The 21510-nt window shown below is 50.0% G+C and overlaps 2 protein-coding genes across 2 annotated transcripts in view; both read left to right on the forward strand.

Annotated features, from left to right (window-relative positions):
* The window catches only part of CAPN5 (calpain 5), a 51826-nt gene extending 44821 nt beyond the window's left edge, over positions 1 to 7005 (forward strand). Inside the window, exons 9-13 of the mRNA XM_034060132.1 lie at positions 552 to 674; positions 1151 to 1347; positions 2086 to 2207; positions 5680 to 5816; positions 6823 to 7005. Coding sequence (XP_033916023.1) covers positions 552 to 674; positions 1151 to 1347; positions 2086 to 2207; positions 5680 to 5816; positions 6823 to 7005 — 762 coding nt within the window. The remainder of the gene's footprint in view (positions 1 to 551; positions 675 to 1150; positions 1348 to 2085; positions 2208 to 5679; positions 5817 to 6822) is intronic.
* Positions 7006 to 12803: 5798 nt separating this feature from the next.
* MYO7A (myosin VIIA) overlaps positions 12804 to 21510 on the forward strand; it is a 104556-nt gene continuing 95849 nt past the window's right edge. Inside the window, 1 exon segment of the mRNA XM_034074426.1 lies at positions 12804 to 12860. The gene's annotated coding sequence lies outside the window, so the exon portion shown is untranslated.

The raw sequence follows: 21510 nt of genomic DNA on the forward strand, positions 1-21510 counted from the left end.
CTGAAGTTCATCTCCTGGAAGAAGCTCTTCCATCCTGTACTGCTCTGAACTGGGATTCTCAGTAACATGAGACAAGTTCTTGTAAGTCCTTCATCTAACAGGCTGTTAATGTCATGAAGGATGAAGGATGGTCTGGTCCATTGCAAGAGTTGTCACCAAGGATGTGGGACAGTTGTTTCCTGCTTCCAGCTCTGTATTAGTCTTCATCTTAGGTGTCTGTGAGCATAAATTCCTCCTTCCATGCCTCATAGGAGGACTTGTGGCAGACTGCAAGGGGTGAAAGTCTCTGGTATGAGACCACATCTAGACCCCTTGGAATATGATGAGCAATTGAGAGACTGGATTTTCCAGTTTTTTCTAAGATGAGCCAAAAAGGTCTTGGCAGGATGATGCCAGTTCCCAAGAGGAATGGGTATAGGCTGTCAGTGCTGGTACTGAAGCAATGAGGTGGGTGAGGAGAAGCTGAGGTTAAATCTACTCTGTGTCACCCCACCTGTACCCAGTGATCCTATCTTAAAAGTCCTCCCTTACCTTCCTTCTTTTGTTCCTAGTACGTATTTGATGTGAAGAAGGCAGAAGATGAAGTGCTGATCTCCATCCAGCAGAAGCCAAAAAGGACCAGTCGCAAAGAGGGCAAAGGAGAGAACTTGGCCATAGGTTTTGATATCCATAAGGTAGACCATGGTTCCTGCATCTTGGCCTGAATACCCCAGTACATTTGTGATGGAGTAGTACCTCTGTCCTGCATGACCAATTGTTCATTTAAGCTTTATCTGGGTGCCTCTGGGGTGCTTCAGCACAGTGTGCTCCTCTATAGAGATTTCAGAGGTGAGCAGCGACAGCATGGACAAGTTCTCCTTGCTAAAAGCAATGCTCTGTTATCTCCAGATGCTGAAACCCATTAGACTTATGTGTTGCTTGATGGGTCCCCAGTGTCAAGCCGGGATACAAGAGACAAGAAGTTCCTGAGCCAACCGAGTTGGGATAACCACATCCATACTTGTTTTCCATCCAGCCCAGTTGGGACCATTTTACTGGTTGCCTCAACTCTGTCTCTCCCAGCACTGTGGCGTCAGCCCCAAGGTGGATCCAAATCCATTGTCATACACTGTGCTGTCCTTCTGACCATCCCACTGTGGTGTCTTCCCAGGTGGAGCTGAACAGGAACTACCGGATGCACACCCTGCAGCAGAAGGTGGCCAGCTCCATTTACATCAACTCCCGCAGTGTCTTCCTGAGGACAGACCTAAAGGAAGGCCGCTATGTCATCATCCCCACCACTTTTGACCCCGGTCATGTAGGCGAGTTCCTTCTCAGGATATTCACAGATGTGCCTTCAGATTGCAGGTAAGGAGCAAGAGCAGCAATGGGGAGGAGCTGACTGTTGTGAGACATGGTTTTCCTGGTTGGAATTGGTCATAGCCTTGCCTGGAGATGGTGTTTAGTTTCCTTTCAAGAGACAGGAACAGAAGCTCCCACTCTGCTCCTAAGTGTGACATGGGAGAGCATCCCAAACCCCGGTTGAGGAGAGCGCATAGTTAGAATCATAGAATCACAGAATGGTTTGGGTTGGAAAGGACCTTAAGATCATCCAGTTCCAATCCCCCTGCCATGGGCAGGGACACCTCACACTAATCCATGGCACCCAAGGCTTCATCCAACCTGGCCTTGAACACCACTATGGATGGAGCATTCACAACCTCCCTGGGCAACCCATTCCAGTGCCTCAGCACCCTAACAGTAAATAATTTCTTCCTTATCTCCAATCTAAACCTCTGCTTTTTAAGTTTCAATCCATCACCCCTTGTCCTATCACTGCAGTCCCTGATGAAGAGCCCCTCTCCAGCATCCTTGTAACCCCCTTCAGACACTGGAAGCTGCTCTGAGGTCTCCACACAGCTTCTCTTCTCCAGGCTCAACAGCCCCAATGTTCTCAGCCTGTCTCCATACAGGAGCTGCTCCAGTCTCTGAGCATCCTCATGGCCTCCTCTGGACTTGTTCTCCCATCCTGCTAGAGCAAACTCTCTGGTGTGCCCATGGGATAAGACTGGGCACCTCTCAAAGGGCACATGTCTTTCCTTGCAGAGAGCTGACACTGGATGAGCCACCCCATACCTGCTGGAGTGGGATGTGTGGTTACCCACAAGTGGTATCCCAGATCCACGTCCTCGCTGCAGCCGGGCTCAAGAATCAGGACTCTCAAGGAGGTACTGGTCTTCCCCTCTCTATTCCTGTGGGAGCTGGGAGGTGGTTGTTCCAATGGGAAGAGGAGGAGGTGGTTCCATGAGGTGAGAGGTTGCTGAGATTTGTTATATCCTCAGATATGTTTTTCAGTGAACAGGCCTGATTCAGACACCAGGGGAGAAAGTCCATGGAGAATCAATGTGGACATGATCTGGAAGCTGTTATATTTAAGTTGCTGTGTAAGATCCTTGGGAGATCCTCCTGAAACTTCTCCAGTGCCTTTAGCAGTGGTCCTATAGAAATCCAGGCTTTCTTCCCAAGTATAAGTAGCTTTAAAAGTCAGGAATCGTGTTTAGAGGCATTTTACTAGGAAGAACAGAGGAGCAATGGGACAGGCTGATGTGTTGGGGTAGTGTTCATCACCAGAGGCTGGATAAATGTCTATTAGTAGAGGGTAGGTCAAATTTAGCTCTTTCTGGGATGTTGTGGATGGAGAGCTTTTTCCTCTGTTTCCAGTAAGTCCCATTCCATGTATGGCTCCTAGGGCCCTCTGAGATGACCTGAGTTGCCACTAACACAGTGCACTGTATTTTGCCTCCTTGGTCCTCTAAAGGGTCATTTTGATGCTCAGATGCAGTTTGGACATCCAACACTTCTGTTGCATGAAAGGCAGCAGCAACACCATGTATCACCATGTCCTGCAGCCACATAGAACTCATGGCAAGAGCCCCATGCTCAGTCCATCCTAGGGACCAAGAAGCCCAGGGGTAGTGAAGACTTGGACTGGAAGATCATTGAAATAGGGATGAAGGATATAGAGGTTGTGATTAGAGATGCCTTTTCACCAAGGGAACAGATCAGATCCAAGCCTATCTCCTCCATTTCCTAAGTCATCCATATGTTGGATGCAGCAAGGTTTAAGCAGACACTTCCAAGCCAAATTTAAAGTATAAAACTCAAAAACTTAAGATTTAAAAGGTCTAAATTAGAAAGTTATCTTTTTTCATTCAAACATTATTGTAAGGGCTGTGCATCAATAGAGCCCTGAAAGTAAAGACCGGTATCCTTCCTTAGATCAAGGATTAGCCCTATTTGCTTATTTAACACATGCCACAAAGGGAACCCTTCTATCCTGTCTGCTGTTTGGGAAGGGAATTTGACCCAAGGGAGGTTGTTTTCCCTGGGGTTACTTACAACATCCCAGTGTAGCTTAGCAATGGAGGGAATTCTGTAGCCAAAGGTCTGAACTGTTCACAGAAACCAGATTTATTTTGATAATAAGATGGATTCTTATTGAGAATAAGATGGATTCTGGAGCCATAAAACAATATTTTTTAGCAAGAACCCCTTGGGAATAGCTTTTTTCCAGCTGTTTTCCAGCTGTTTTCCAGCTGTTCAGCTCCCACCAACAACAACCTGCATTGTGCTTTCCAGCACAATGGCATGTCTCGCATCTCTCAGCCCAGGCTTCGCACACTAGTTTGGAAGCAGTGATTTCCAGATAGGAATTTGGCTCCGGCTGATGGAATATGAGGATTCATTGGGATATCCCAAAAGACAAGGCCAGTTTGGAACAACAGCTGTCGAGTCCAGCAGCTGTGTCTCCGCAGGGAGCCAGGTCCTTGGAAACAGAAAGCAAGGAGGTGGTCTGGCAATGAGAGATGTGGTTCTTAAATCCCTGGTGCTCCAAAGGGGTGGTTTGTTCCTTCTCATTTCCCTTGGAGAAGAACTTATCCACCTGGTTTGGCTTTCCATTATAGCTCATGCTGGGAGTTGAATTCCCATAGCAATAGCTCATTCTCTATTGGAATTCCCAAAAACAAGTGCTCATTTCTTAAGGGGAAGATGATCACTACTGGGGGACTCTTTCCCTTTCCTGGAAGCTCAGGTACCATCCAGCTGTGGTCTGGTAATCTGTGAACTTAGTAACTTTACTCATCATCGTTGTGGGCTGCTTGTTCCCTAGCACTGTATTTTCCCATCTAGGATATTGCAATAAAATTCCTTTCCCACATCCTCATCCATTTCCCACTCTTTTCCCATGGTTACCCCTCAATGCCCAATCTTTCTCTTCCCCATTTATTTCACTACCACCAATGATCCTTTTTGACATTTTGATGTCCTCTTTCTGAATTAGAATAATGGAATAGTTTGGGTTGGAAAGGACCTTAAGATCATCCAGTTCCAACCCCCTGCCATGGGCAGGGACACCTCACACTAAACCATGGCAACCAAGGCTCTGTCCAGCCTGGCCTTGAACACTGCCAGGGATGGAGCATTCACAACCTCCCTGGGCAACCCATTCCAGTGCCTCAGCACCCTCACAGTAAAGAACTTCTGCCTTAGATCCAATCTAAACTTCCCCTGTTTCAGTCTGAACCCATCACCCCTTGTCCTATCACTGCAGTCCCTGATGAAGAGCCCCTCCCCAGCATCCTTGTAGCCCCTTCAGACACTGGAAGCTGCTCTGAGGTCTCCATGCAGCTTCTCTTCTCCAGGCTCAAACAGCCCCAATGTTCTCAGCCTGGCTCCATACAGGAGCTGCTCCAGCCCCTGAGCATCCTCGTGGCCTCCTCTGGACTTGTTCCAACAGTTCCATGTCCTTTTTATGTTCAGGACACCAGAACTGCACACAATGCTCCAGGTGAGGTCTGACGAGAGCAGAGCAGAGGGGCAGGATCACCTCCTTCGCCCTGCTGGTCACACTCCTTTGGATGCAGCCCAGGATACGGTTGCTTTCTGGGCTGTGAGCTCACACTGCAGCCGGATCATGTTCAGTTTCTCATTGACCAACACCTCCAAGTCCTTCTCCTTGGGCTGCTCTGGATCTCTCCTCCCTGACCACCCCTTTTTCTTACCCCCTCGTTATTCATTATACTGACAGCTGCTGTAGCATTTGAGTCACACTAAGTCTAGGAGTAAGATGGGCCCATGATTTATGCATTGGGGTGAAAGCACAGTCTCTATTGTGGTAGCTAGTCATCACCTTAAAGTAAAACCAACGTCAGGCTGGCTTGGGAGTATACATGCTGCAAGTGGGTTCTTGCTGCTTGAAGGCTCTTTCCTTCCTGGTGTTTCCTTTCACAACCTCTGTGAGCCTGTTTCTCTTCTCCATGGCTTGCTTTCTGCCTGCCTTCAGCAGGGCAAATGCTGAAAGGAGCATTGAGCAGGGTGATGTCTTCCATGAAAGATTTATCCCATAGGTCAGGAGGATTTGAAGTGATGAAAGAGTGTTTATGTAGAATATGGGGTCAAGGAAGAGGCTATTTCATAGCAGTCCAGCACCATTTGTTGTCCAGTGTTGCCTAACAGAAGGAAGCTTGAGCCCAGCAGCTGAACTTCATGGACATCATCTGGGGTGTGATGAGCTCTTTGGCAGATACCCATCTCCTCTGTTGGGTTATGGAGGAAAAGTGTTATATAACAACCCTGGAAAAGGGCTCTGAGGAATTACAGGAGCTATAACAAAGCAGAAATCCCCTTTTCTCTCCCCAGGAGCTGACCCTTACGTGATCATAAAGTGTGAAGGGCAGAAAGTTCGCTCTCCAGTGAAGAAGAACACGGTGTCTCCAGAGTTTGATGTGAAAGGGCTCTTCTACCGCAAGAAGCCAGGACAACCCATCATTGTTCAGGTAACAGTGAGCCAAGGATGGAGACCCTCTTTCACTTGAAACCCATACCTGCCCTCTTCTCATACTGTCCACAGCGGGTCTGTTCCCCAAGGCTGAGCATCACCAGTTCATGCAACTCAACCTCCCACCACCACATGCATAGGGTGAATGCACATCCTTCACCCCTCTCACTTACAGAGTGAACCCCAAACCTTGACCACCTCCATGCCTCCAGCTCAGAGCAGGTCATAGGATCATAGAATCATAGAATGGTTTGGGGTAGAAAGGACCTTAAGATCATCCAGTTCCAGCCCCTGCCATGGGCAGGGACACCTCACACTAAACCATGGCACCAAAGGCTCTGTCCAACCTGGCCTTGAACACTGCCAGGGATGGAGCATTCACAGCTTCCTTGGGTAACCCATTCCAGTGCCTCAGCACCCTCACAGGGAAGAACTTCTTCCTTAGATCCAACTTAAACTTCCGCTGTTTCAGTTTGAACCCATCACCCCTTGTCCTATCACTGCAAGTCCCTGATGAAGAGCCCCTCTCCAGCATCCTTGGAGCCCCCTTCAGACACTGGAAGTTGCTCTGAGGTCTCCACGCAGCTTCTCTTCTCCAGGCTCAACAGCCCCAATGTTCTCAGCCTGGCTCCATACAGGAGCTGCTCCAGCCCCTGCTCATCCTCGTGGCCTCCTCTGGACTCGTTCCAACAGTTCCATGTCCTTTTTATGCTGAGGACCCCAGAACTGCACACAGTGCTGCAGGTGAGGTCTGACCAGAGCAGAGCAGAGGGGCAGGATCACCTCCTTCTCCCTGCTGGTCAGGCTCCTTTGGATGCAGCCCAGGATACGGTTGCTTTCTGGGCTGTGAGCACACACTGCAGCCGGCTCATGTTCAGTTTCTCATCAACCAACACCCCCAAGTCCTTCTCCGCAGGTCCCCAATAAACCCTTCTCCTCTCCAGTGCATGAATCTTGGCTTCATCCCTCAAGGACCTGCCCTCATTTCTGCTTTGTTTCCCCAGATCTGGAACCACAACTTAATAAGTGACGAGTTCTTGGGCCAAGTGGTGCTCACGGGGGACCCCAGTGACCGGCAATCAGTGCACACACTGCACCTCCAGGACAAGGGGAACAAGAGATCAAATGATCTTCCTGGAACCATCGCTCTGAGGCTGCTCAGCAGTAACATCCTCACCAACGTCTGAGTACTCAAGGACTCTTCTTCTGGTGCCACATATGTGGATATAACATGCACACATACATATATATATATACACACACAGAGAGTCTACCTACCATCTGCAAAGTGTATATGAACCATGCATGCATTCCACTCAAAGGAGCCAATCTTGTGTTTTCAATGTTGACAACTGGTGCCTTTTTGAGGAACCACAATGATCCTTCTGCTGGCGTCCTCTCTCTTGCAGCCCCCATCGCCTCCGTGTACCCTATGGGATCGCTGTGTGTCCTGACAGCCAGAGCACAATGCCCTGTTTGTTTACACAGGCTGCACACACGTGTCACCGTGTACCATGGGTACCACCGACTGCTTCAATGCACCTTTGATGTATCTGCTTGGTTTAAGAGTTGTCATCTACCCTGAAACTGCCATTTAATTGCTTGTGTTTGGAGGCACCTCAGTGAAGGAGAAGTGGAAAAAGAGACTGGGACCTTTTGGATGTTCTCTGGGTATGGGTTTGCATAGTGCAGCTGGAAGGAGAATGCACCAAGGCAGTCCCATATCCCAAATCCACATGGGTAACAAGAGTAAAGGCTCCATCGCCTTAGGGACAAGCTGTTTCCTCTTGAGTCTTGTCAATTGTTCAACCCCATGCAACTCTGGATACCAAGATGCCAACAACCATGATGGGACAACTGGAATCGTTCTGGTCTCAGCTCCTGTGTGTGCCTCTCGAACTGCCATGGTGCCTGCTGTCTCCATGTCTTCATGTAGTCCCCATCCCAAGAGCTCATTCCCATAGCTGGGGTGGGTTGTGTGCTGGGGCCATTCAGTGTTTAGATAAGGGGAGATCAATTCCTCTGAAGGCCAGAGCATCAGGTCCAAGGGATGGGGAGCTTTGCTCAGTGGGCTCTATCTTTACCGCTGCATCCTTTCTCGGTGCCTGGCTTTCCCAAATTCCTCTGTAAAACAGTGGGATTTTAGCTTGTGCTAAAGGAGCGCTGCTCCCAGTGCAGCCTGAAGGTGCTGGGAATGTTCCATTCATACCAGTGTCCATCTCTCACCTTTCCTTTCCAGTCTCCTGGCCCGGAGGATGAGTTGCACAGTGCTAGAGCTGGTCTCACAAGCACAACCCAAATGCATCCTCAGGACCGTGGTCTGCTCCTGTTTGCCATGAAGTTGATCTTGATTCCACTGGGTGGCAGAATCCGGCTCCTTATAAACCATCCCAGATAAGCCCAACAGCAAAGCCTTGGCTGGCCTTGCAGCAGGTTTCAAAGCAATTCCTTTTCCCGATGTTTAGGTTGGGTTTGTTTTCTTCATGTGCCTTCAAAATGGGGCAAAATAAGGGGTTTCTCTGTCAGATTTTCTATCAAGTACTCACTTCATGCAAGTGGAAATGAATGCATGCGATGTAATCTTGGTAAGAAGAGGACAAGTGAACAGCAAAGCCTTCTTTTGCCATAGCAAGGAGGGTTTCTGCTTGTCCTACTAAATGCCTATGTTTGTGCTGCAAGCTGGTACAGCTTCATTGAGCTTTGCAGGCCCTTTCTTCATCTTCAGAGTTTGCCTCCCATAGTAAAGAATTGGGGTTTTGACCAAATTGCTTATTTAGGTCTTGTTTTCCAGGACTTAAAGGCAAGCAGTGGCCCAAAGGATGCTCTTTCCAGGTCTCAGTTATTACAGGCTTGCACTGAGCATCCTTCAGCTCCTGGTGCTGGGACTTAGTTTAGTTCAGCATCTTGCAGAATTGGCTCAAACGGTCCTGGTTTAGTAACACTTTGACCCAAAAGTCAAAGCAAATCCTTGAATTTGGGCAAATTCATAGAATCCCAGAATCCCAGACTGGTTTGGGTTGGAAGGGACCTTAAAGCTCATCCAGTTCCAACCCCTGCCACGGGCAGGGACCCCTTCCACTGGAGCAGCTGCTCCAAGCCCCTGTGTCCAACCTGGCCTTGAGCACTGCCAGGGATGGGGCAGCCACAGCTTCCCTGGGCAACCCATTCCAGTGCCTCAGCACCCTCACAGGGAAGAACTTCTTCCTTATATCCAATCTAAACTTCCCCTGTTTCAGTCTGAACCCATCACCCCTTGTCCTACCACTACAGTCCCTGATGAAGAGCCCATCCCCAGCATCCTTGTAGGCACCCTTCAGGGATAGATACCTCTTCTGGCAGATACAAGAGGTAAAGGAGAGCATCACAGCACCATCACAGGAGCTTTGTGCCATCAGCAGCAGATAGGGGATAGCCAGCCTGCCTGCATTAGCCTTGTTTCCTCAGGAAATCAGGCTACTGATAGCTTCAGTGAAGGAGACCCATTTGGCAAGGAGCACCCTGACATGTGCCAAACCACACCATGATCCCTAAGGAACAGCATTGAAGCTTGCTGAGGAGTAGCGGTGCCTTGGTACCCATGAGCAGCCTCCTTCCTTCCTCCAGAGAATCAAGCCATAAAGAGAGGAAAGGCAGCTTTTTAGCAGCTTCTTCTAATGTATAACAAAAATCACACTATATCAGGACCAAAATGTCTTAATATCTGTAATACTTGTTTTTCCCCCATAGACTTTAGGACAGTTAGAGCAGGAGCCTTCATCCCCTTACATTCCAATGGAATAACCATTTGTTGCTTTCTTCCTTCCCTTGTTTGTAGCGCAGATGAGGGAGGGCAGTTATTGAAATGCCATTCCTAACACTGATGCCTTTGAATGCAGTAAAGAGATGTACTTTATATCTGAGAGGAGGGCAGGCCCAGGAAGCACTTCCCAGTCCCTCCCAGGTGCTGCAGGGCATATCCATGATTTCATTCCCATATCTTTCATTAATCATTTCAATGGTTGCAAGCAGCCTGCCCTTACACTCTATGGAATCCATCCCTGTTGGGTGTCTGCATGTTAAAACAGGCTGTGACTTGTCTCCATCCCAAAGGCACTGGGGTGTCACGCTGCACAGGTTCAGAGCGTGGTCCAGCCAGGAAGCCAACGTTGTACAGCTGTAAACCTCCTATAAATAAATTGTGTATATTTTAATCAGCCTTTAAATCCCTTCTGTTTCCTCCTGAATGCTTTGGATGGGCACAAGGTGGCTCCGTGGAGCCGTTTGCTGCTGCCTGATTCACTGAGCTCCATTCACATTCCTCTCAGGACTTTGAGACCGAAGCAAAGTGATCTGCATGGAGGCTTCACGCAAGGTTACACTCGTATTCCTTAGGAAAAGGCATGGAGGGGAAGGGTGGCCTCCTTTGGTTATAAACCCTTTGCATCCCATGCCACAGAGTCAACACAATGCAGGGAACTTGGGGTTATGGGCCTTGCTTGCTCTGTAGGATGCTAAGAAGGGGAATATGATGGGCAGAGCAGCAGGAGGATGTGATTTGTGGATGGCTTTCCCTCAGGGAACAAACCTGCACATTGGGAGCATCTGAAAAGCCAAAAGCCCATTGCAACCCTTGGGAGTCTCCAGTATTGCTGCTGTATCCCAAAGTGCTGGTGCTGGCATCTTGTGTCCATGCTCCCATCTTAGCTTCCAGCTCCCAGTGCTCCAGGTCTTGGGAGCATGGAGGAGCTGTGTCCTTCAGCAGCCCATCCTCAAAAGCCTGGAGCAGTCTGGAAAAAGACTTCTTATTGCAGGGTGGGATCATCCCCTGGTGCAAAGTGTGTCTACCAAGTGCTAGACATAGAAGGGAGCATCCTAATCCTCTGCATCCATCACTGTAATGGCTTGCAAGGACCACTCTTCAGGGGAAGGCCTTACAAGCATCCTAATACCCTCCTGGAGGGTGTCATGAGCAGCAGACATGGCTGAGCACCTAAGGGGCTTTGATACTTCACAGAATCATAGGATCATGGAATGGTTACTATTGGAAAGCTCATCCAGCTCCAACCCCTGCCACGGGCAGGGACCCCTTCCACTGGAGCAGCTGCTCCAAGCCCCTGTGTCCAACCTGGCCTTGAACACTGCCAGGGATGGGGCAGCCACAGCTTCTCTGGGCACCCTGTGCCAGCGCCTCAGCACCCTCACAGGGAAGAGCTTCTGCCTTATATCCATCCCTGCCTGTCCCTGTGCTGGACATGGACACTGACATGGGCTGGCAGCATGGACCAGGCTGCTGGAATTGCTGGGGGACCCCAGCACATCCCAGCACATGGGGACTTGGTGCATGTTCAGAGACAGCAGCAGGCAGTAGAGTGATGCTCAGCTCCAGGCAGGATCCAGCCCAGGCTCCTCGAGGGTCCTGCAGCATCTCCTCATGCCTCCAGCACCGCTGTCTGCAAGCAGTGTCTGCTCACTAAGGTTAAGGTAACTAAACTGACACTTCAGAGTGTCCTTTACACCAGCAAGAGCATCTCCATGGAGAAACAGGCATCCCACCATGGACACAAGGTGATGCTGAAATGTTTCTCCTTTGTATCCTCTACAGCCTGCAGTTTCCCACCCTAATGGACATTCCCAATGTATGGATATGAGCTTCCTGCTCCTCAAAAGGACCATGGATTATTGACAGGTAGGTTAGGACTAGATGATTTCTAAGGTCCCTTCCAACCCAAACCATTCTATGATAACTCATCTCTTGAGCTTCAAGTCAATGGGGTCTATTCAAAGCTGGCTCCCACAAGAGGACTGGGCAGGAGTGGGATGTTTCTAAGGACTGAATAAGGGACAGAGTGGCTGCGCTGTGATTTCTCCCCCATTCCATGTCCCCTGGCATGGCTTTGGAGGGAGCAGGTTCTCTCTCATCACTTAGTATCACCAAAACATTCAGCCATCCCAGTGCCCAGGAGGGTTTCAGGCCCTTTGGTCCAAAGCAGAGCTTAGGAACACCTTGTATGATCACACTGCAAATAAAAGGGTGTCTTTGGCACCATTCTCTATCTAAAATGCCTAAGGAAAACCCCTTTGTGATGTTTCATAGCACAATTAAAAGCCAACCCCACCTTTCTCAGCAGGAAGGAGGAAAGGCACTGGCTCAGATTTGGGCAGGGAGTCACCAGGTCAGAGTTAAGCTTCTGGGCAAAGCCTCAGCTTTGAATTTCCTGGTCCTCGAGTGTTTTCCTGTCCCAGCTTCACATTTACAAGCACAGTGTGGTGCATTCAAAGCAGAATGCTTGTCAGCTCCTGGCCCCATCCCACACGGCATCAATATGGTCCTTTGCACAGCACTGAGACCTCTTTGCATGGGGTCCTCCCAGCCATCCCTTTGCCCAAGCAGCCACCAGGGCTCTGCTCAATGAAGGCTTAAAAATGCAGCATAACTTGTACCTGGGGTCTCCATGGGTACCATGGTCTGGGGCAGAGCTGCACCCCCAGAGCGTGAGCAGCAGCTCAGGGAGGGGATCCTGCCCCTCTGCTGTGCTCTGGGGAGGACCTGAGAGCAGCTCCAGTGCCTAAAGGGGCTGCAGGAAAGCTGGAGAGGGGCTTGGGACAAGGGCCTGGAGGGCCAGGCCAAGGGGAATGGCTTGAACCTGCCCAAGAGAGGGGGAGACTGAGCTGAGCTCTTAGGCAGAAGCTGTTCCCTGGGAGGGGTGCTGAGGCACTGGCACAGGGTGCCCAGAGAAGCTGTGGCTGCCCCATCCCTGGCAGTGCTCAAGGCCAGGTTGGACACAGGGGCTTGGAGCAGCTGCTCCAGTGGAAGGGGCTGGAACTGGATGAGCTTTATGGTCCCTTCAACCCAAACCACCCTAGTATTCACCCCATGCCCCTGCAGTGTCAATGCTGCAGGTGTCACACGCTCATTCCCACACCCCCCTCCAGGGCCGGCTCCATCCCGGCTCCTCCCCCATAAGAGGCTCAGCGCAGGGCGGGCTCTGCCTCGCTTGGAGCCGGAGGCAGCGCGGCTCCGTACCGGGCACCAGCGCCCGTTCCCCGGCCATGCCCCATTGAGGTAAGGCGGAGGGGACCCAGGCTGCAGCCATAGGGACCCGCTGAGCGCTGGGGGATGCTCCGAGGGGCTGCAATGGCTGCGGAAGGGGGTGCGATGGGGTGGGATGGAGCGGGGATGCCTCCGATGGATAAAGCATAGGGAAAGGGTTGGGAAGGTGGGAATAGGGGGGGGACACGACCGCAGACGTGCCAGGAATGCCCTGCAGCTCCGAGCCAGCTCCTCGGATTAGCGCCTAGGTCGTTTGTAGCTGCTGCTTGATTGCGCTTGGCTCAGCCTGCAGGGACTGGGCAGAGGGTGGGGGTCAGGTCCCCTCCTCGTTCCCCCCTCGTTCTGCTCTATGCAGCCCCCGACCCCTTTGCTCCATAGCTCTTTCGTGTTCAGGAGTTGCTTAGGGATGGGGAGAGGCTGTTGGGATGTGTCTAATGCACGGGTGGTGGTCCTATGGGTGTCCCCCCAAGCCCGTCTCTACTGGGACTCCTTTAGCCTCTCCCTGCTCTGCCCCAGCTCCAGATGCACCACTCAGGTTGTTAAAGCACAACCTGCTCCCAGGAAGCCGGTGCTGCTCTTCAGAGAGCAGCAGGAGTTTCCCCTGCTTGCAGAGAGCATTGCTTGTGTCCAGACCTAGGATCATGGAATACTGCGTTGGAAGGGACCTCAGGGATCATCTGGTCCAACCTTTCTTGGCAAAGCCTGACTTAGACACGATGTCCTTTTGCAGCCCAATCTTAACAGTGTCCAATGCTGGGGAGTCACCACTTCCTTGGGGAGGTTTATTGTTCCCATTGTGAAAAATTCCCTTTTGTGCCCATCACCCCTGTGTTCTGGTGCTGTGTCCCCTGGCTCACACCAGTGCTGGTAAGCAGTGTCCAGGGCAATTATTAAGACCATCCCTGGGTGGGGATGGAGAACCACCATAGGGCAGGTAATACCCACAAAGGAGTTTGTTGCATCCTGCTGCCTGCTTTGGGAGTACAGTGTTGGGTGTATGGGCTGTGCTGGACCAGCTGAGCACCATTCCAAAGAGCAGTCCGAGGCTTTCCTAGGGTAGTTATTGTCATGTTATCCTAAGGAAGGTGGAAGTTGTGTCTCTTGGTGTCTCTGGGAAGATGGATGTACAATAGAGAACCTGTTTCATAGGCAACATGGAGGGAGACTAAAAGGCAGCAGAGCAGTGGGTATAAGATTGCCTGCTTGCCCCTGGCTACTAAATCCCCCTGCAGAAGGAGCTGGAGGTGGAATCCCACCCCAGGCTGTTGTGTTGGTGTGAGAGTGCTCCTCTCCATAGGCAAAAGCATGTCCAAGAGCCAAACTTATGGGATTAACCTGCACTTTACCTTGTTGAGGACATGGATTGTGTTGTGAGCCAGCTCCTTTCCTGTCCACTATATGATGCTCTGGGTCCTATATCTTCTTCCATGATGGGAGGGACCACAAGGTCCTAACAGTGGCTGGGTGAAGGTCCCTATGAGACCCTGTACAAGTGTCCCTGCTACCCTGTGCCTAAACTATCCCAGTGTCAGCAGGATAGGGACAAACATGGATGATGTCCAGGTCAGCATTTCCCTCCTGTTGGTTGATGGTCAAAATTGCTTTCAGGTTTGGCTTTGCAGAGTCTGAGCTGTACCCATTTCCCAGTGTAAATCATGTTTAATGTTTGAATGGTGGTGATGGGCTGGACACAAACTGTGTCTTGTTGAAAGCTTTGTGCCTCTGTAAACCCAATATACAAGGACCAGAATCTCCTCTTGAGCTTTTTGGGGTGAGACTGGAACAACTTCATGAGCTACAGCACCTCCCTATTGACATGAACATGAGACCTGAATCCTGAGGGATGAGCCTCTTTTCCAAGGCAATATCATTCCCAACTCATTTCCCCTCCTCAGAGCAGCCGCTTCATGCCCCTCACTATTAAGTTTCCATGGGCCGGGGAGTGCTGCGCAGTGTTTTCTGTCTTACACTGAGCTAACTTGTGACTTCCCAATCCTCGGGTTGCCATGGAAAGGATTATGCTGTGATTAATGAAGGCATTGTCAGCTCCGAGGTCTTTTCAAAGCCTTTCCTGGAGCTGCTGTGAGCGGCTTCCAAGCCCAGCAGAAAGGGGCTGGCAGGAGAAGTGGCTTCAAGCCACATCCTGGGCAATGGTTTGGGTGGTCAGCACTGATACCAAGCTCTCAGATAGCAATTGTTGCCTCCATTCCCTGCCACATCAGTCCCATTTGAAGGGGAGAGGAGGAATGGGGACCTTTATTGTTCTCTTGGGGCAGAGCCAAAGCTTTCTTGCTCCTGTGGGACAAGTGTCACTGTACCAAGGGGCTGGCAGGGTGTGAAGGCAGCACGTAAGGGAGCTTTGCACCATGGAGCACTGCTCTCTGCTCAGCAACATGCAAGGAGAACCTGGTATGGGCTGAGCTGATGTGTTTGTGACTCTCTGGTCTCACAGATAAGCCAGAAAGCTTCTTAGGACAGGGCTGCCCCAGCAGTGCCCATGCTTAGGGTGTGCATCCATCTGAGCCCCTGCTCTAACAACAGTCAGGATGCTGGGATAGAGCAGAGTGTGTGGTTGTTCCCACTTCACAAGCAGAGAGCAGTGTGTGGAGATGCAATGAAAACCAGACATTGAAGTAGATTGAGTGCTGGATCAATAGACACGAGTTCAAAATCCAAAGCCAAAAACCCATAGGGACCAGAGATTCATTTCTCCCCAGCATAAACATCTAGGTCTGACCTCCCACCTCAGCCTATCTGGGATCCTAAAGCTGAGCGCTTGATCCCATTGGCAGTCTCAGAGCACTTGCAGAAAGGCATTGAGCTATCACTGGACCTCAGCCCTTCCAAGTTCCTTCCAGAGTGTGTTGGTTCAGCTGCTGCCATCCCCATCATTTAACCTGGTGTAACATCCCAGTGTTTGCCCTGAATGCAGTTTCCACATGCATGAAAGGAGTGAAAACTTACACTTTAGGTTGATTATAGACTTAAAGGCTGCCTTGGATGGAGGTTTCCACTGCTCTTATTGCTGTGCAAGCAGCCTGGCCTCCAACTTTAGGAACTATCTGATCTTCAGGTCCTTTCCGACCCTATTCTATGATATGTGGAGGAAGGAGGACTTGCAAAAGAACCTGCCTCAGGTTATGCTGAGTGTTGAGAGAGCCGAATCTCTGAATCCTGCTCTTTCCTATGCCTGTCCAACAGTATGGGGACACTGTGCTGAGAGGGGGCTTCAACCTAGGAGACAAAGCCCCTCAGTGCAGCAGTTCCTAACTTGGATATGGAAAGATAAACCTGGGATGATGGCAGAGCTGGGGAGAGGATGGGCACCACAAGAGGACAAATAGAGGAGGATATCAATGCAGGTGGCTGGCAAGGGCACCATGTAAAAGTTAAGACTTCCAGGAATGGTTTAGTGCTTGCAGGTTGCAGCTGTGAAATACCTTTCACCTAAGAGAGCTTTCCAGATGCTGAGTAGGATTCACCTGCCCAGCACACTGAGGCATAGGGAAAAGGTGCTCTGAGTGCTACCTGGGCAGTGCTAGACTTGGGAGCAGGACCCATCTCTTGAGACCAAGTCCTTGTGTGTTCCCAGGGTATCTGTCATTGTCCAGAGAGCACATTTCACTCCTCTGTTGACTTAACTCATAGAACCCAAGACTGGTTTGGGTTGGAAGGGATCTTAAAGCTCATCCAGCTCCAAACCTTTGCCATGGGTAGGGACACCTTCCACTGGAGCAGCTGCTCCAAGCCCCTGTGTCCAACCTGGCCTTTCAAGTAATCCAGAATGAAAGAGGTACAACATATACCTGCAGAGGAATGAGAAGTGAACCAGCATTACACCATTGCGAGTCCCTGGTGTGTCTGCCACTGGAATACTGTGTGTTTTCTGGTCCCTCCATCCCCAAAACAACATACATCAACTGTGGAGGGTTCAAAGGAAGGATAGTCAGAGGGGTGGAACAGGTTCCATGTGAGGAGAGGTTGTTTAGACAAAGACTCCAAGCTGAAATGAGAGGGAAGCAGATACGTTATCGATCCTGGAGGATCATGCTGTTGTGGTGAAGGCAAAAGGAGGGTTTTCCTTAGTTTTCCTTTGTAATATAAAAAGAAGGGAGCAGCAAGTAAAGCTTATGGAGAGCAAAAAAGGGTTCACACTGACTGGCAACTGTGATAACTCTTACTGGAGGAGCCCATGGATCCTAAAAGTAATGGTAGGTTAAAAAAAGCACTCAGACAAATTCATTAATGGAAAGCCACTCAAAAGCTATTAAATACATATATTAAATAAAAAAGCTACCTCTTTTTTGGTTTTAGAAGTTCCTGAGCTGCAAATTATTAGTGTCTGGGGGACTATTATAGAGTAATGTCACTAAACCTTCACCCTGCTTTTATACTTCTCCCTAGGCATCCTCTGTTGTTCACTGTCAAATACAATAGATGGGGAGCCCACAAGCTAAATCCAGTATGGGCTTTTCTTATGTAGGACTCCTGAGCTTGTGCTTCCACTCACCAGGAGTTGCTCATGCCCTGAGATCCTGCTTGGAATAGTTCTTCTGGGATGTTTGTCTTGGAGAAGGTGTCAGCCTCATGGCTTTAGCAGCGGCACCATCAGGGTGGAGGAAAATACAGCCTGTTCTCTTCCTTCTCCATTGAAAACACTTCCATGCCAGCAAATACAGAGAGGAGCTTAATGGGATGTATTGCAGGCTCTGTATCAGATCTCTCGCAGGCCATTAGGGAATTGCCATAAAGTAATGATCAGCTAGATCACTGCTAAATAGGCTGTGGTTTCCTGTGGATCCCAATGCTGCTTTTAGGCTGAGGTTTGCTCTGCAAGTCAACAAGATGGTTTTGTATGTGCCCAGGTGGGAAGGGGGAGAGCACCCACAAACCATAACACCTCCCATCACTAGAGGTAGGGACCCTTTGCTTGGCTGAGGCTGTTGGGAGGACACGTAAACCCCTTGCATTAGGGGACAGGGTACAGCAAGTGCTGTATTGAGCTGGAAGGAGCCCTGCAAGCCTAGTGCATCACTCAACACACTGATGGAGTGCATCAAACTGCACCGGGTGTTTTCCAGCCTCAGTGGTGCTTGCTATTACATTGTGTTCCCCCAGCTATTTCTGTCCTGCTTCCTCTCATCCCTCAGCTTTGCGGGATCAGTGCCACCAAGGCCAGCAGATTTACCCTGAGCTGAGATGAACTCCACACACACACACACTCATAGGGCTTGTCTCTCCTACAGCCTGCAGGAGGTTTTGATCTGGAGGAATAAAGGGGGTGCTTATTTCACCTGTAACCTCCATTCAAAAGCCTCATTTGAGCCCATTGAGAAGCTGAACACAGAGGGCTGTCTGGTGAGGAAGGTGATCCCCCTTTGCTCTTCAGCTTGGTGGCTGCTTTTAATCCCGGTGGAAAAGAGTCAGGATAACCCAAACTTCTGTGGTATCTCTTTGGAATAAAAGCCCAGGAAAATGGGAGGCATAGGTGGCTTGATGTGGATTTGGTGTGGGTTTTGCATGCTGGAGAGCTACAAGGGCACAGAGCAACCTTTGGCACTGACATGAGAAAACATTGTATTGCTGGATTTACTTCAAGCCCCCATGGGGTACTTCAAGCCTACCTGTGTTAACACCTCCCAAAGATGCCCCTGTGCCAGGCTGGTGGTGATACAGCATCCTTGATCCAAGAAAAGGATGGATAAAGCTTTCCTTCCTTTCATTCCTACAGGCTTTCAGAGCTGCCCACTATCTGAGGGTGCTTGGGGTACCAAGACACAACCCACCTGTGGATCAGGATCCATAGCAGGAACTATTAGATCTTTCATGTAATTCAGTAAAGCAATACATGGAGACTTATAAAGTATTAATGAGTATGTCAGCCCAATCTGCTGTCACACCAGGGAGGTCTCTTAGAGCAGGGATGCTGCAAGGACACCATCCCTCCCATCCTCCAGCAGTGATACAAGGGATGCTTTGCCCAGTGCTTGTGGGTGATGGAGCAGGTCCTTGTCCCACAGTGAAGAGAACTTCTGAGGTGTGAGGTTCAGATATGTTGTACTGAGGTTTTGCTTTCTCCATTGCTAAATGTCATGTCTGCACCCAAAATGAGGAGACAAGAGGGTGATCTTGGCCAAAACACTGTTGAGAGCCATTTCACCTTGGGATACCATGATGGAACAGATCAGGACCTGATGTTCATTCAGGTTAATTATACCAGTACAGGGTGGTGGGTAACAGAAAGCTGCTTGGGCAACCTTTTACTCTGAGAAATAACCCTTTGGATCTCCCCCAGTGCCCTGTTATATCTATTATACACCAAACATCACTGCTTGGGGTAATCGGATCCTGTCCTCCCAAGCACTGAGCTCAGCAATCAGGGAAGATGTTGGGTAGAAAGGGCTGGAACAAGAGTCAAGCTTTTCAGGTGGAGCTGCACTGTTGAACTCAGCACAGGGACTCAGTCCTGTCTCCAGCACAGATTTCCTATGGGGAGCTGAGAGCAAATCACAACGGCCACCCCTTCCCTTGGAGGGATACCTCAAAACCCTGCAAACAGGGGTGGGAACAGGCTTGTTAGAACTGGAGCAAGATGAGTACCTGTTGGAGATGACTCATCTAGTCTGATTTCCATAGGAAACCATGCTTGTGTGGCCACACTGCCCAGCTCTTTGCATGTGTCACCTCATCACAGGAGTTTGCTGAGCGAGTTCAAGTCAGATGCAGCAGAGCTGTAGCAAGGAAATGAAGTTGTTCATCACTTCATGAACATACATAGGAGAAATCCAGTGCCCTGCAGCATGATGCCAGCTCCTGTTGGACACCGCATTGCCCAGGCTGGGTGAGAAAGCTGTTCTGAATGCTCCGTCTGCAGGACAGGCTTCTTGGGGGGATTATGCCCTATTGACCATCAGGAAATCATCTTATTCTGAGGTTTGTGGTTAAAAATGAGACTTTGCTCATTCTGCCACTCATACAGGGACTTCTATTGTTATTTCTGACTCTGCTCTTCACAAGATGGGAATTTGCCATGGAGCAATGGCACTTCACCTCCTGGAACCTCTGCTTCTTCTGCACATCCAAGCTCTTTGGGGATGCAAAGACTTTGTGTCTGTAACAGCTAATATCTGATAGAATGGTTTGGGTTGAAGGGACCTTAAAGCTCATCCAGCTCCAACCCCTGCCATGGGCAGGGACCCCTTCCACTGGAGCAGCTGCTCCAAGCCCCTGTGTCCAACCTGGCCTTGAGCACTGCCAGGGATGGGGCAGCCACAGCTTCTCTGGGCACCCTGTGCCAGCGCCTCAGCACCCTCCCAGGGAACAGCTTCTGCCTAAGAGCTCAGCTCAGTCTCCCCTCTCATATGCCTTTAGTTTAGCTCTTCTTTGGCAAAGACCCATGACTCAACTCAGCCAGGTGATCACAGAGCAGCTCTGCACACCACCAGAAGGTGAAGAGCAGCAGATGAAGCAGCAAACAGCCCCTGTGACTCAGCTCCCACAGCTGAAAAGCTCCTATAACCTTTTACATGTGCAGCCAATGAGTCAGGGAGTGTCCATCCCCCTCTCATCCAGGTTATTACAGATGCTGCCCTGAGGGATGTGATGGTGATTGCACCAAAGGCACCCTGGAAGCACAGGGCAGAGTCTCCATTTAATGTGTACAGTCCCTGTTCAAACAAAACACCCTTTGGAGTCAGCAGGAGACTCAGCAGGATAAACCAGGGCTGGGATCTTCTGATCTGAACCCACTTCATCCTACTAGTCCCTGTATTTGGAGGCTGGCCCCAGCCTCTAAAGGGCCATCCTGAATGTCTTCAGGTCCATAAGAGGATAGTGTTGGGGCAGCAGAGGGAGGATTTCATTGAAAATCACAGCAAAGAGATTCCTGCTGAGAAGAAAACTCATGGGATTATAACAGCTTGGAGAAGTCCTGCTCCTGCCAGCACTAATAGCACTGAAGGGAGAGATTCCACACTGCCAAGGCCATAAGAGACCAGCAAGAGTAGAGGGTGAGACAGCTGCTTATTAGGACAAGTTAAGGACAGAGAAGAGCACAGGAGCTGCCTTTATTAAAGGCATTTTGATCTGGAGTCATAGGCACAGACTTGGGTGTCTGCAAGAGGCACATAGGGTTGGGAAGGACCTCATCTCACCTTCCTTGTTCTCCTGTGTGACCTTGGGAGAAGCCACATCCTCCCTTCATGCCTCAGTTTCTCTCTGTGTCAAATGTGGATAACATCCCCTCCTCTGTAAGTAGGCTGGGATTTGTGAGGGAATAACAGAGCATCATAGCTCCCTGGAGTGATTACTAATGGTGGCTGTAGTAAAGACTCTGTTTAATGAACCTTTCCATAGCAGAAAGCAGCAGTGGGTTAGTAATTGTGTTATTGAACTGGTTATCAATCCAGCTAAGTTCAGATCTTACCTATGCCATATGTCACCCATGGTGATGGCAGATCATCTACAGACTGTTCTAAAAGGCAGCCCTTGATGGGACTTAGAACCCAAGTACCTAAGTCCTCCTGAAACCACTTCAGGAACAAGCTCCAGTGTGTCACAGGAGACCTGACACCCCATAAACTTCATTTTGAGGCCCTAGTCCCATCCTGCACTGGGTGCAGTGCTCTTTCTCCTGCCCTCTGTCTTGGAGCAGGGCCTGTGG

Source organism: Melopsittacus undulatus, chromosome 2 (assembly GCF_012275295.1).
Source record: "Melopsittacus undulatus isolate bMelUnd1 chromosome 2, bMelUnd1.mat.Z, whole genome shotgun sequence".
Classification (NCBI taxonomy): domain Eukaryota; kingdom Metazoa; phylum Chordata; class Aves; order Psittaciformes; family Psittaculidae; genus Melopsittacus; species Melopsittacus undulatus.